At 39.6% G+C, this 15,862-nt stretch overlaps 1 protein-coding gene across 1 annotated transcript; it reads right to left on the bottom strand.

The window, feature by feature from the left end:
- Positions 1 to 592: 592 nt before the first annotated feature.
- On the bottom strand, positions 593 to 3,263 carry LOC140948834 (uncharacterized). The gene is made up of 4 exons (XM_073398108.1): positions 2,680 to 3,263; positions 1,623 to 1,803; positions 923 to 1,125; positions 593 to 755 (listed from the first exon to the last, which is right to left on the bottom strand). Exons 1-4 carry the CDS (start codon positions 3,009 to 3,011, stop codon positions 593 to 595), a joined length of 879 nt encoding a protein of 292 aa, XP_073254209.1. The 5' UTR covers positions 3,012 to 3,263.
- Between the last annotated feature and the right edge of the window lie 12,599 nt (positions 3,264 to 15,862).

Here is a 15,862-nt window from a genome sequence, read left to right as displayed (position 1 = left end):
AGCTTAAATCGATATAAGCTTAAATCGTTTTCAGACTTGGTCGTTAAATCTATTTAAGCTTAAATCGATTTAAGACTTAGTCTATTTCTTAAATCGATTTAAGCTTATATCGATATAAGCTTAAATCGATTATTTAATTTAGATAACAAGATGGTATCTATTCTCCAAAGGGACTAGACCACAAAGTAGACAAACTCAAGTAAAAGAAAGTTGGAGGTCATGCAGCCGACAATCCGAATCAAATCGAACTTCCGAGTTTTACATTTGTGGTTGATTAATACAATAAATTAACATTTATTAGTGAAAAATAATTGGGGGAAAAAGGGAGTGTTCTTAAAGAGGGGGTGGTTAGAAGAGGATTTACGGTATTTCATTTCTATAGAATACAGAAAGAGGACTGATGTACTCAAGTATATTTAGGTTATTATGTACATTTCCCAAAAGCAATTATCAGCTATCATCTACCAGGAGTGACTAGACTTGAAGAAAGAGAAAACCAAATATCACGTGAAGGACCACGCGCTCTGTTCGATTGAAGCTTCATTTAACAAGGTCTTAAATCGATTTAACTATATAGATTTAGAACGAGAAATTATGAATCTTTAGTAAAGCTCGGCCCTAACAATGCCATATTGACCGTTATGGCTTTAGGCATACTGCCCGTCTTAGTTTGCTCGGTCATCTGTCCCTTCTTAAACTCCAAAACGGGTATGTTATATACTTCTTTGCCCCCACTGCTGCTCTCGACGATGAAACTGCAAAGAGAGAAAAACGAGTTAGCTGAAAAGGTCGCAACACAGACGTCCCACTCCCATCCCTTATCCCCTTAGACCCCACTGCGCCACTTAAGGTTTACAGAGTATAATATAAATTTCGGACAGGACGATGTGTCCCTTTAAGAATTTGCTGCATGCAAACGTACCTCACTGACAAGTGGATAGGCCTGTCTCCCTCTTCATTTTCAAGGCCGTACTTGATGATGCCCCCTCGTCTTAGGCAGAACAGTCGCCACTTACGGCCCCACATCTCAAAGCTTGGCGAACATATGTCGCCGTAGCAGTTCGGGATGTTCCATCTGTGTGCTCCCGCCTCACCTGTTCTTCCTGTCTTAACATGAAGCCACTTCTGTGAAAAAAAGTACCACAGGAGGCGTTAACAACATTTTTCTTGGATGAAATACCATATCAGCAGGACAATTGTTATGCTTGTTTTTAGATGAAAGCACGAAAAAACATAGGGGGAACTCGAGGAGTTTCCAAGGTGCATTGCAACTCTACGTACACTGTCGGCTAAAACAGCGAACCTTTTTTTTTTCTTTTTGCAACAATCTGGCAACGAAGAACTTCATTGTTATCCATAGCCAAATGCGAAAAAAAAAGTCATAATCGGTTTTCGTTTTAATCAAAGGTTCAGAAATGAGAATGACGCGAGTGTTCCTCGAAACAAAATTTTGGACGTAACGTTCCCCCAACGTCTTAAATTTTCGCAAAAAGCAAGTTTACGTTTCTTACAGACAAATCTCTGTTAAGAGGTTTCGCTGAAATGTCTCCTTTCAATAAAATTCTTCATAGGTGCATAGCATAGCATATAATTTTAGAAATGGACATTTCGGGCAAACTCACCATTTTGCTGGCACTCCAAAGAATGCGTTCGTTTTCCTCTTTAAGGAGGCTGTAGTGGCGGGACATATTTTCATCCTGGTGCTTTTTCCTGTCCTTTCTCCTGACCGTTTCTCCACATCCCTTGACGGTGCATTTCTGCACTTTGGCGGGGCATTGTAGTGTATGAGATGGGAGAAGATACCTTGGGAGATCAATTAATAATGAGGATTACTCCATTACTCACTAGTACACAAGCATTCTCAAACTCTTCTTTTGCTATTAATGTTATATAGCCGCCCCAAGAAGCTGTGAACCTGTTTTCCTTTCTCTTCTGCACATGTTATATAAAAACGTTTTAATGATGGCTCTATAAGCTGTCTTAGGCTGGGACCAGGCTCCGCATTGGGGGAAAAATGGAAAATTAAATGTCCGCTTTGTTAACATAAAAAAAAGAAAAAAATAGGAGCGCAAAGGAAGCAGAGAGATGAGGGTCTCCAGCGGTCAGGCCTGGGAAAGGGTGGCAGAGGCTCCGCCGCCCTTCCCTCTTCCCCAATTCACCGCTCAAATCGATTCGCTCGCCTAAATTCTTTTTCCTGTTTGACCCCTTTCTTGACTCCTCCCCCCCCGCCCCCCTGCAAACCTGCAGAGCCTAGTCCCAGGTTAGAGCCCTCCTCTGGCAATTCCAATTTCGTCTATCAATCGTCTACATTTTCAAAAGACCCTTTTTTTCCAGTTACATCAATTTTAAGTTGAAACGATCTTTTCTCGCCAAAACTCCAATGCCGACAAACTGACGGCATACTAGCCCAGAGGTGTATAGATTACATAAACTATTTTATTTCCTCGATAGAATCTGTACAGAATGTCCTGAAATGACATAACAATCAATCTTAGTATTCTATTTTCACCTGCGCGGTTTTGTAGCCCACCGGAATTGAAATTTCACTCTTTTGGTAGGTTAAAACACGATGAAGAAAAATCGCTACCGAAATATTATTTTTGCTTTCCTTATCAATACACTGTATAGATTCTATAGAGCAAACAAAAAAATTTCTGTCACATACACTTTTTAACGTACCTTTCTACCAATTCGCCGCAATCGAATGGGCATTGTATCTGTTTAAAACTGCAAAGATGCTGGTGGTGTTCCTCGTCTTTTTTGTTGAACTTTTCGCCATAGTTGCAGATTATTTCCCGCATGGGGCAATCGTGGCCATCTTGGTGTTTTCTCTGCAGTTTTTCACTGCAGAGAAGGCACACCACTTCAACTTCTGAACATCGCCCTAGATGGTCTTTGGCAGCGTCCAGTTTGATCCTTCCCTTGCAGGCTAGGCACTCACCATCGATTGCAGTGATTAGATTGCTTGCAAAAATATTTTTGCAAAAGGCGATCACCACTTGGCGGCACATCGCACACTGAATGGCACGGGATGTTTGCTGGAATCGGTAAACGCATTCGCCGCAAAACGTGTGACCACATGGCGTGGCTATTTGTGCGTCGAGTAGAGGCTTCTTGCTAACAAAGCAGAATTAACATACACTTTAGAATGCTGCGATCATCTAATATCATTGCGAACGAAAAAAATTTTCTCGCATCTCAAAAGTTAAATTCCAAATGGATACCAAGGACAGAGCTCTGCAATGCGGGCGAAATGATTACAATGTGATTTGAAAAGTAACTAAATTGTCAATTACTTACCACACATTACAAAGATACTCTTGGGGAAGTTCCTCGCCATAACCGATAAGATCGAATAGGTCAGTTCCTGGTAGAGAGAAGCTCATCGTTCAGCGCAATCGTTTACTCTCGTAAAGTAGTAGGCTGATGAAGAAGCGTCTCAGATATTAAATGTGCAATGATTCACTGAGTGACGCTAAAATCGGAAGCTGATCATATTTCTTAAAACAAAGGGCTTTTACTCCCAAGTGACCATTGGGAAATTTGCTACCCATTCTGTTATCATGTTATTGAATGGCCATGATTTTTTTTTCTGCTTGCTGTCCGCCTCCGCTTTTCTCTTAAAATCGCCGCAGTTCCTATTCTAGCCAGTGCGATTGCAGTCAACAAGGTTACAGTAAGACTAGGACTAGACGAGAAAAGTCGTATTTTTTCTTTTCGGCCTTGCGCGCTCGATAAAGTAGCTCGCTTGCATGTGGGGGGGGGGGGGGGGGATTGGGAGAAGGTTAATTATTTTAGTTATGGCAGGGGAGTGTAGATTTGTTCATTTGTTTTTAATACGTTTTATTTTTTAAGTTCTTCTAATTTAAAAATTCGAAGTGCAGTCAACCCCGTTGGTATGGGCACTGAAGGGTCCGTAGAACGTGTGCGGTATATACATGGTAGTTGACTGGAAAGTAACGATGCTTTGCTCAATTCGGGGCCAAAAAGAACTGAGTTGGCCGCTTAAAGAACATTACCTCGAAGAAACGCGTGTCGCCGAAGATTTTGGCCCTATCTAAAAATCTCCAAAGCGTTTTTGGTGTAGCCTGTTTCAGGTTCTCAGATCTGGTGGGCATGACACAAAAGTGAAATGCACGCGAAATATTAGCGCCTGATCCGCGTAAAACGGGTGGATCATTTGTTATTGAGGCTCTTCCGCCCATTGTCACATCGGTTGTCAAACTGGAAAATGTTTAATTTGATCTTAAAATTTTCCTCGCGAGTATCTGGCGCTCTTAAAATCCCCAAAATGTTTGTAAGAAATTTCATGTGTTTCAGTTCCAGCCTATTTGAGATTCATCGTTTTGAGGAACTTTCTGTTTTAATTTGTGCTGAAGCAACATCTAAATTTTTTGCCTTGAATGAAGCCGTATTTGGTCTCGAGGGTCGGTTCTAGCAATTGACGCTGCTGAGTTACAAGAAAAGAGCGGTTTCGTGAAGCCATTAGTCTAGTTTTTTTTCTGAAATGAGTGCATCCGAATTACTCTATGTCACATATTTGTTTTGTTATGCTCTCCTCATTTCCTTAGAGTCGATTGCAGTTAGAATGGCCCCTCGAAAAAACGTGGGTCTTGAATTCTGAAACCGGGGTCTCGCCAGGTCTCGAAACTACCATTCTGTACCCCTCGGATTGAGTGGGTCATGTTATTAAAGGCAAAAAACACCTTTTGGTACCACAAAAAAGGGGGGCATTAGCTTCGACAAATTAATTGTGCCGTATAACTTTAACGTTGTTTATTCCGCTTATTAAATCCACGGAAGTTACATTTTAAAAGTCGCTCATCAAAATTACTCCTCAACCCTTTCTCGCGTCAAAATTGGCGTTCTCTCCCGATCAAAGCACTTTATGTTTTATCCACAACTCGTACAATATAAATTGTCGGATATGATGAATACCTTCAACAAGCTAATGGGAGTATCGACTCTATGATAGTGAAGAAAGCGACCCGAGAAAGTAAAGCCTCTCACGAAACGGATTATTCTAAACAAGAGACAAAAGAGATTGAACAAAAAGACTAAGAAAATTGCGCACGGCTGATATATATAGATAAAAAATATATGCAGTTAAAACATTAAAAAATTCATGAAATAATTAAGAAAAAGATCTTTATTTTCCCTTGCAGGAGTGAGAAGTCAAGGAAGGATTTCTTTGGTTTGATAAAAATAGTTGGGCTGTAACTTTCCGCCGCACCTGTAAAATAAAACGAGGTTTTTTTGCGACCGCTTGCTTCACTTTCGGGATATGAATATCATTGTAGCGTCTAGTTGTTACGGAGTGTACAGAAGCATTTAAATTAAATTAATTATTCAAATAGGGTGGAACTGAACCGTGAAGGCATTTTCTTGTTAACACAACAATGTGAGTTACGACTATTAACCAAGGCTCTAAACCGAAGGTTTCATTCAGTTCCAGTTTAGTATCGAGACCAGAATTTCCAAAAATTAACTTCGCGGCTCTATGCTGTAAACTCTCGAGAGCATCAGGGTTAACTTTTCCACACCCGTGCCAGGCCACCTCACAGTAATCAAAAATGGGTGAAATCATCTTCTTGTCGAGGCGTTCAGCTGCAACCATGGGAATAGAGATTCTCAAAGGCCTAAGAAAACCCAATTTTCTTGAATAAAACTTTGTTGACTACGTGCTCAATATTGTTGGTAAAGTTCAGGTGCTGATCAATCACGACGCCAACATATTTGAAAGAGTCGGATGCAGTCGCAGAAGATCCGTTGTAGGATAAGCTTATACTATCTTCCCTCTTGAGCCGTTGGTATGCACTATAAATAACATATTCCGTCTTGCTCATTTTCAGAAATAGCTTGTTTTCTTAAAGGATGAAATTAACTGCAAGAAACCGTGGAATTGTTATAAAAAACAATACACGTTGTTTTAAATCAGCTTTGCAGTAGTCTTTGGACTTCTCGTTCTTGTTTTCTTGCATCCACGAAGAAGTATGGTTGATATCAGGGTTAAGGCTTGCTTCTGACTCAATAGCAGTTTTAGCGGCAAACTCAACACTACATCGTCAGCATCCAGCAAAACTTGTGAGAAACAAATACAAGAGGATCCTTGGTACCGCCTTCTTTAAAATGAAGTTCAGAAACTCCTCCAGGTGCAGCTCAACTTTTTGATATATAGCTATATAGTAACTTTTTATTTTTCTGAGAATTCTACAAGAATAATACAGAATTCAAAGAGAAAGGGGTTATTGCCGCGCCCCCTTCTGCCTACCCACTTCATTCAGAATTTCAATCCATAGCCAATTACTCGTGTAAATTTTATAGCGATCAGACAAGGAAAAAAACACTTTTAAGGCGATTGAAAAATATCGGTATGGCCTCTGAACAACTTTATCGAAACAAACTAACATTGCAAAATTCATGCAAAACAAGGCGGAGTCAAGGGGTGGGCAGAAGGGGTGCTTAGAGCTTTAAGCTTAGAGTAATTGTCATGTCCACAAATTTGGAATATAGAACAAGAGAAAGACAGAGAAAAAAAGAAAGTGGGCGGCAGGCCAGCGAAACTCAACGAGAAAAAGGGGGTCAGAGCTGTAGAGTGAGAGATAAAAAAGACATTTTTTTCCTAGAATTTTGTAGCGGAGGTGACAAAATGAGAAATGCTAGCGGCCACCAATGCAAGGTGAAAAAGAGCGGTAGTGAAAAATAGTGAACGAGAACAAGTACGACATTTCCTCGATAAAACGTGTAACTTAGGAGTTTTCTTGCAGTCGTGCACGACAACGGCAAAGAAATGTACAAAAAAGTGTGCTGCACGTGCAAGGTTGCTTTTTTTGCTAATTATAGACCTATCGTTGTTTCTTCGCCGTTCTCGTTGCCTTAGCATTACACGATTTTATATTTTGTTTGAACGAATTATATATATTATCGAGAGCTTCGCTTTTAGCCCTGGCTGGTTAAACACTTTGTGACCTGATACGCATGATTCTTAATACGAACAACTTCTCTTGCAATGACAAACATTACTTATAGACACATGGTACCGCTATGGGGACAGTGATAGCTCCGTCATACGCCAACCTTTTCCTCGCCAAATTCGACACGGATGCCTTATCACGTGCCCCTTTCCAGCCCTTCATAGGGTGGCGTTATATAGACGACATCTTCATGATATGGACATGATACTTCCCTTCTCAATTACATTCACCCCACCATAAAATTCACATACGACTATTCCTTCACGTCCATACCCTTTCTCGATGGCAACGTCTCATTTGACAATGGCACAATCGTCACTAACCTTTACACCAAACCTACAGACAAAAACGAATACTTACTACATTCGTCATGTCATCCCATACACACCTGAACGTGCTATTTCTTTCAGTCTAGCTCTTAGACTCCGCCACATTTGTTCAACTAACGAGACCTTCACACTACGTACCAATGAAATTATTTACTATCTTAACAAAAGTGTTTATAACCTCTATTTCCTTCAACGAGAAATACAGCAAGTTAACAATATCACACGGACAGAAGCACTTACGCCCCATGACACTTGTACACTGGACAAACAAGAAAGTGTTCCCTTTGTTATCACCTACAACCCAACCCTTCGTTTCATCTCTTTCATTATTCGCAAACACTTTCAAATCCTTATTTCATCCCCCCGTTGCTATAACGTCTTTAAAGCTGCACCCATTGTAGCTTATAGACGTAGTATTAACCTCAGTGATTTTCTAGTTAGGGCCAAACTTCGCAATTTCACACAACTCAACCAGCCCCGGGGCTCATACCCATGCGGAAAAAACTGTGTCACTTGTAAAAACATATCTGACCGACAAACTTCATACACATTCCACGCTACAGGCGAAACCAGACCTATCACTAATCACATTGACTGTAACTCCAAAAACGTCATTTACGGGATACACGGCAACCACTGCTCCAAACAATACACGACGACTCAAAGACCGCTTCAACGATGAACACCGCAGACCAGTTGAAAACCCATCTATTATCTCTAAACCCACCACAGTCTCAGAACACTTTCTTACTAATGATCTTCCTGCTAACGACGTCACACTTATCCCTTTAGAGCTCATTAAATCTAATAGAGACAGTGTACAAAAAGGTAGAGAAGCGTACCTCATCGACAGAGGTAAAAGAGGTAAAACTCTTGAACCTTCAGGTATGAATGAGAAAGATGAAATGTAATACAGTCTTTATTTCTTCTACTTGTTATCATTTTCTTATACTATTTTTACATTTCAAATTTCTTTCCAATCACTACTTCAACGGTTTTGGTTGTGAACGTTCACTTTTTTCTCATTTCATATTTCACGTGTTATCAAATTGCACGCTATTCTTCATTTCAAATGGTAACGTCTTAGCTTAACTTAACGAAATATTGACAAAAATATATATATATATTCCCGACTGTAAAATCATTGAATTAAAATATGAAAGAAATAACGAAGAGGATTCCGGTCTAAAGTATTAGATCCTATCGGCCAAAACCGCCTGGACACCTTAACACTATAGTAAAATTTACACAACGTAGTATTCTTTATTGCTTCTACACTACACTGATTTCATAGATTTCTGTTTTCAGTCGTAACATTTTTAAAACGCACTTAGATTGAGCGCGAGGCGCGAAAACTAAGAAATCAAGCTATTATCATTGAAAGGACGTGCTTGTTACATTTATTAACTATTTGCATTCTGTTTGGCACAGGTAATTTTGAAGACAATTCTAGGCAATTTTCATTCCTTCGAATATATATTTTACAGTCGTTGAATGTCCCTGTATTATTTTCAAACCGTATTGTTCTTCACGACTTGGTTGAAACATTAAGGCCCGGGGAGAAGACATGACCCATTTTTTTTTATTGAATGAAGAACACTTTACTTTTCACCTACAGTACAAACATGCTGGTACGTTTGCTAACTGTCTTACCACAAAAAATCCGAAAATGTGCGACCCCATCCTAGTAACTCTATTGAAAATGTGACCCCCATTATAGTCAATCCAGTCGTGAAAATGTGATCCCATCCAGCGGAACGTTCCCACTAACGTCTTATGAGGAGGTACCCCCCGCCCCCGCTCCCCCGGGCATGGATTTCACAAGAGGGTGTGAATGGGGTTAACCGACTGGCGACAAAGGGCGAAAAATATTACTGACTACCGACAAAACGAGTAAAAAATTATTGACTACCGACAGGAAAAATATTAACCGACTACCGACATGGGCTGACATTATCAATATCTCTTTAAAAAAAAAGAACATTTTGCTTTTTTTTTTAGCCGTTAGGAAGTAACCTCTTTAAATTTTTAACTCAACAGATGGTCTAACAGAAAGCACTTCCTCTTTTGTTGATACGAGTACATTACTACAACTAATATCATAATCACAGAAGCCACACCTTAAAGATGCTACCGATTTAATAAATTTTATTGAAAAGACAAAAGTGAAAAAACTGAACGTTTCTTGTTTTGGTCAGAGAAATGCTTAGCTCAATCCTTAAAGAAAATTCTTTACAGTTTAATGGAAAGCACTATCAGTGAAAAACCACGGTACCGCGATGAGCACATACAGCATTTTCCTTTCCAACATTTTCATGGCCGCATATATTGAAACACAAAGTTTAAGTATAACCATCATTAAACCAGCTGTTTGAAAATTCTACATAGATGATATTTTTTCCCTATGGGACATAAGTAAACCAGACATGGTAGATTCCTTCAAATTCACGGAACAAGTAAACTTTATACTTCACCCTACTACTCCACTGGCATGAAATGTACGGCCGAAATATCTGACACTGAGCCAACTTTTTTAGACCTGGTTGTATACACAGGAGAATTTTTCCCATAGGTAGTCTGGGAAACTCCCCGAAAAAGCTTCCATTTCTGAGGGATTTCTTTCTGTGGCAGACTGGGCATCTCCTAAAAAAAAAAGAAAGAAAAAGACAAAGAAAACGTAAAAAACTAAATTATTCCGCCATTCGTGCTGTGATGAGGACCAGTACATGCATTGCAAGACTTTGAATAGTGGACAACTTAACACGCCATGCGTAGTAGTCACATGTAGTGATGGTTTGAAGGGTTTGAAATGACTGCTAGGAGAGAAACGAAATCCAGGCGGATATCCAACGGTTTACGGAAATCGGTCATCATAATAAACATTTTTAATAAAGAAAAAATCTTTCCAAGTTGCAAGGTTTCATCTGAGGTGAATAGAACTTGTCAAAATCCTGTCTGAATAACTCAGAAACCCAGGAGAGGGGACTTTACGGAGTTATGATCAAAAGAATTTCCTAGGAGAGCATTCCCCCGGAACATGCTAGAAGCTTCGGGGCGCTCGTTCAGGCAATCGGTCAGTATTTATCCTTGATCCGCGCCTGGCAATCAGTCCTCTTGCGTATAACAACGAAATTCATGTAAACTTTACACACCACATATAACCATCCACGTGATTGGCATTCCTCTGAGTCAACTCCATTGCTTGATTGCATGGAACACATCTTAGTGGATTGGCCAGTAAATTACGACCCTGAAGCCATTGAATCAACTCCACAGCGGGGCCGTTTGAAATAGTTGTTACATCAATAAGATTCATAGCGTTTATTCCACGTTCTCATCAGTGTACTAATCAACAGAGCGGGGCTCAGAGTTAATAATGCTATGCGACACCCATTATGATTTCCGGACTTTCCTTTTCAGGCATTTCAATACATTGCAATGTGAGACTTTCTCTATTGTCTCTTCAAACACCTAGCACATTCGTGCCACGTTTACTGTAAATCGGAGAAAGCCAGAGAAGTTGTTATCTTGTCTAAAATGTCCGCCAGGCCAAGAAAACGAACGTTGAAGAGAACTTTTGTGCTCTCTCGATGAATTTTTCGGAGTGGTAAAAGTAGTATTCCGAAAGAAGTACTTTGAGACCAATAAAACAGAGTCATAATTAGAAGTCACAATGTCAAGGGGACGTAATTATTCAAAATGTCTTAATACAGCGATAAATATAATAATTCTATTTAAAAATTAATTTACGACCCAGTCTTATTGATCATATTGACTCCATGAATCAACTTATTTAAATAGCCTTACAATCGATCAATTTGACGGAATACCGACAGTAGCGAAATCGATTTAACTATAAATATACTAAGCCTTAAATTAAAACTAAATTTAACCAAATTCAACGAAATCTTAAATCGATTTAAGCTTAAATTGATTATTTAACGACCAAGTCTTAAATCGATTTAACTGTAAATAAGTCTTAAAAGTCTCTAAGTCTTAAAACGATTTAAGCTTATATCGATTTAAGCTTAAATAGATTTAACGACTAAGTCTTAAAACGATTTAAAGCTTAAATCGATTTAAGGTTAAATCGATTTAAGAAATATACTAAGTCTTAAATCGATTTAAGCTTTAATCGATTTAAGAAATAGACTAAGTCTTAAATCGATTTAAGCTTATATCGATATAAGATTTAACGACTAAGTCTTAAAACGATTTAAGCTTATATCGATTTAAGAAATATACTAAGTCTTAAATCGATTTAAGCTTATATCGATTTAAGCTTAAATAGATTTAACGACTAAGTCTTAAAACGATTTAAAGCTTAAATCGATTTAAGAAATAGACTAAGTCTTAAATCGATTTAAGCTTATATCGATTTAAGCTTAAATAGATTTAACGACTAAGTCTTAGAACGATTTAAGCTTATATCGATTTAAGCTTAAATCGATTTAAGAAATAGACTAAGTCTTAAATCGATTTAAGCTTAAACCGATTTAAGCTTAAATAGATTTTAGCTTCATTTAACAAGGTCTTAAATCGATTTAACATTATAGATTTAGAACGATTTATTTTAATTTAAAGTTATGTATTTTTATTAAAAAATTATATAATGCTGTTTGTTTTCATTATGCCAGCCGCTGATAAATATTTTTACCTTGTTATATAAATTTACGTAGTTACGTATTTTTATTTATTAAATTTATATAACACCCTATGGCCAGTTGCTGATAATGATCCTAACTTAGTATATATTTTTATTGTCATAATACGTTTTATACATGAGCCACTGGCTTGAATGATTGGGGAAACCCCATCCCACGTATTGAAATAAGTAAATTGATTGATTGATTGACTTCTGAAAGAAATGCGATTTTAAGAGTTTTTTAACACTCTTTAGAGAAGATATTAATATTTCTAATAGAAATGAGATGATTCTATAATCTGGGTAGCCATATAAAAAGATTGAAACTGAGCCGTGTCGTCGTCGTCACCAGAGCAGGAGCCAGGCTCAGAGGCGAAAAGATCAACGAAATCCGGGTCGCTCTTCTCATCCTCAGTAGACATAGAAGGATCGGCACTGGAAACAAGAAAATGCGTTGAACGGAGGAACAGAATCAGGTACAGACGGAACGGAATTGGCAGTAGGGGCAGAAAAAGGCGGTTAACGAGTAACACACTTGCGAACCATATGCCCAGGTTGACGGCAGCGACGGCACACACCATTAAAGGGACAGTCCTTAACACGATGACCAGGTGAGCGACACACCGGGCAGACGTGAGGCTGGCCTTGATGCCAGAGGCGAACATAATAACCAGCAACGCGAACCGTTGACGGTAGATCCTTGGTCAGAGTACCTTAAGCCTTTCGCGTACCGTTAAGAACATTTGGCGTATCAGGGTAAACCTGGGGAGTCAACGAATGGACAATGACATAACCACGGAGAAAACGTTTGACTAGATAGCTCTAGATCATCAGGGACCTCAAACGAAAGGTCACGAACGTAGACCAGTCGAGTACGAGCATCCACAGGAGATACGTGGAGCTTGGTACCCCGGAAACTGACACCACTGGCAAGAGCAGCATCACACTGGGCGGGTTCCCGGAACGTCACCGAACGATACCATTAGGAACAAACTGGATGGCACGAACATTGGCAATCTCCAAAGACTTCAAAAGGTCCTGTAGAACTTGAGACGAACCAGACGAGCGGTAAATACTAGGAGGAAAGTGCACGGACACTGAAACACCGTAGACATTAACTGGCTGGGTGGACCACAAACAAGTCAAAACGTACCCAACGAGAGGGCAAAAAACACTAAACTAGTGAGCTTTGGCGTTCCCTTCCGGCAAGTACCTAACACTACTCACACAAACGTCAAGCCTAGCGAACTCAAAAATGTCACAAAGCGTTACTAGGCGTGAACACTGTTTTCAACTGGGGCAATTTTTATGCAACGCCGAGAACATGTCCCTAGGTACTACTGCTTGATAAGACAACTTTGAAATCTCTGACAATGTCAGGCCCTGTTGCTGTTAATAAACGTTTAAACACTGAGTGTTACGATTACCTCGAAGCGTCGCTGACCAAGGCTAAGCCAGCGTTGAGGAAAAGTATGTAGACGACAATGGGTGACGCTATTTAACGAGAGTTATTATTACTGGCAACGGATCAGCAAATATTTATTGGGGACATTTTTGGCTAGTAATCCCGCACCGAAAAAATGGTTAGCAGATAGTGTTTCAGGAATGCAGTTTGACGAGCGACTAAAAGCTGCCAAAGATCGCTGGGATCAAAAGGAAATCAACATACGAAGTGTTAAAGGCCCATTGCCAACCTTGATGCATTGCGCGCCGCGAACACAAATCCCGCGTATTTCGTTTTACACAATATTACCGATAGTTGTGAAAGGCTTGTCCAAAGATTTGGTATCGGTTCCAACGACTCAGACTATCTGTTCGAGAAAAACTGTCATTCCTTCGAACGACTCAGGCTATTCATTGGAAAAAAATGTCATGCGTTCGAACGGCTCCGTTCAAAGCGATTTTCAGCCGCGCTACTGTTCCAAATCACTTCACCCGAGCCGTTTGCGACGAACCTGTCAAAAGATGTAAGCTTAAATAATTCTTCTAAGCGTTCTTTACTACCATCTCATGAATTTTCACGGTACATTTTTTCTGCTGAATATCCTTCTTTGCTTTCATAACATTCGATTATTGTTCCAAGTTTTTTTGTACAAAAGTAAGTTATTGCTGCGAGCCCCCCAGGCGAGCAGCACACTAATCTTTAGTGGGCCTATGGTTTCTTGGGTCCCCTGCCTTATCTTTTGTTTGTCTCGATGATTTTGAGCAAGCGTACGTCCAGCGGTGTCATCATAACTTAGATGCGCCTGGATCCGGATGCGTCTTTTGCCGTCCATAGCGCGTGCTCCCTTCTCTCGCTTCGCTTCTTCGATGTCAAGGTGAGTGTGTTTCCATATTTTGCAAATGCATCATGCCAAATTCAAACTTATTTGTTGCTGGAAGCATTCATCAAGGTCACGAACGATTTAGTGACATCTCACGGGAAGACAATGTTCTTTTATGAGTTTTCAGCGTTGTTACGTGCTCAGATATTGACGATTGAACAATCGACCGCCTCCACCGTAGATCAGATTCTTGCAAAAGGAAATTAATTCTATTTGGATACTCTTGAAAGTAGATCCATCTCTGACACAGAGACCTTGTCCCTACATGGATGATCTGCCCAATTTGACGTGTTGGTCTATTGAGCATATGGTTCGCCTATGTGGGCTGAAGCGCAAACAAATGATCTGCATCTCCGGGCGGATATTGAGTCGCCTGTTAGGTTGACCAATGCTGATGTACCCGCGATAGAACAAAACAACAACCGAAACAACAACCCCTCATGGTTGATAGCTTACAAAGAATTATTTCAAGGAAACATTTTCCACGACGAACACGAAAATGAGGCTCCGTTTTTTACTTTACGTTGAGCTTTGATGAATGCATTTCAAACTATAATTAGATTAATTAATTACATAAATGCAGATTGCATTTATGTGTTTGACAGTCATGCGCGAAATAATAATAAGCTTCACGACATCTACCTTATCTAGATTACCATTACGTTGTAGTTTTTACATTTTTTCAGAAATTATTAAACATTACTGAGAGACGTGTTTGTAACCATTTACAGCAAGAAGACAGTCCTGTCTCTCTTAGCCTATTATTTCATTTAGTTACCTTGAAGTTCAAAGTTACCGTTATTGTTTCTGTTATTCTTAGCGTCAAATTGCGAAAAGAATTGTGCCTGTATTCATTCACGATATCAGTTATTTAAAATTATAGTTTTTTTATTTGTTATTGAGCTGTTGCAAGGAGCTTATAATTATATCCTTTCCTCATTTCCTTAGGTTTACTTTCAGGGCAGTCAATAAGGGCAGGTACCCGGCCAAAACTAGTTAGCCACCCTTAGCCGGCTACTTTCATCTCCTTCTACCATAACTGCTAACAAAAATAAGAACCTTCGAATAAAATTGTAAAGCATCAGCTTCCCAGTTTTCAATGACTTTGAAGGCACATTTAAACAGGTTTAGATCTGTGAAACGATCGAACCGTGCGATGTCGTGGAACGCCTGGGACATTTCGACGGCACTGTTCCCAGTCTTGCGTGTAATCTGACGAAACAATAGGGCTTGCGCGGTGGAATACCTCTTGAAACCCCTCGAAACGCCATTTCCGAGACTCTAATTTTCAAAATATCCCTAGATGCCTCGGCCCTCAAGAAATTGTACGCCTTTGGTGCGAGTTCCAAAGCTGCCTACTATTCATTGTCAGCCTGTTACTTAAAATATTATTATTAATATTGTTCGGTACGTGTAATTGCTAGAAAAAGAGATCGAAAGTGGAATGTCATGTAAATTTAACAATGCATGGAAAAGCGCTTCAAGTGACTTCTCATCTGCAATCAAAATCTCCCTTTAATTCACAAGAATGTTTCTCGCACACTCATGTCAGATTAAGCTTGTATCAAGGCAATTTCACTCTCTACGTCT

This window comes from Porites lutea, chromosome 9, assembly GCF_958299795.1.
Source record: "Porites lutea chromosome 9, jaPorLute2.1, whole genome shotgun sequence".
Taxonomy (NCBI): domain Eukaryota; kingdom Metazoa; phylum Cnidaria; class Anthozoa; order Scleractinia; family Poritidae; genus Porites; species Porites lutea.
Note: the sequence above shows the minus strand (reverse complement) of the source record. Positions and strands in the feature narration are given on the sequence as shown.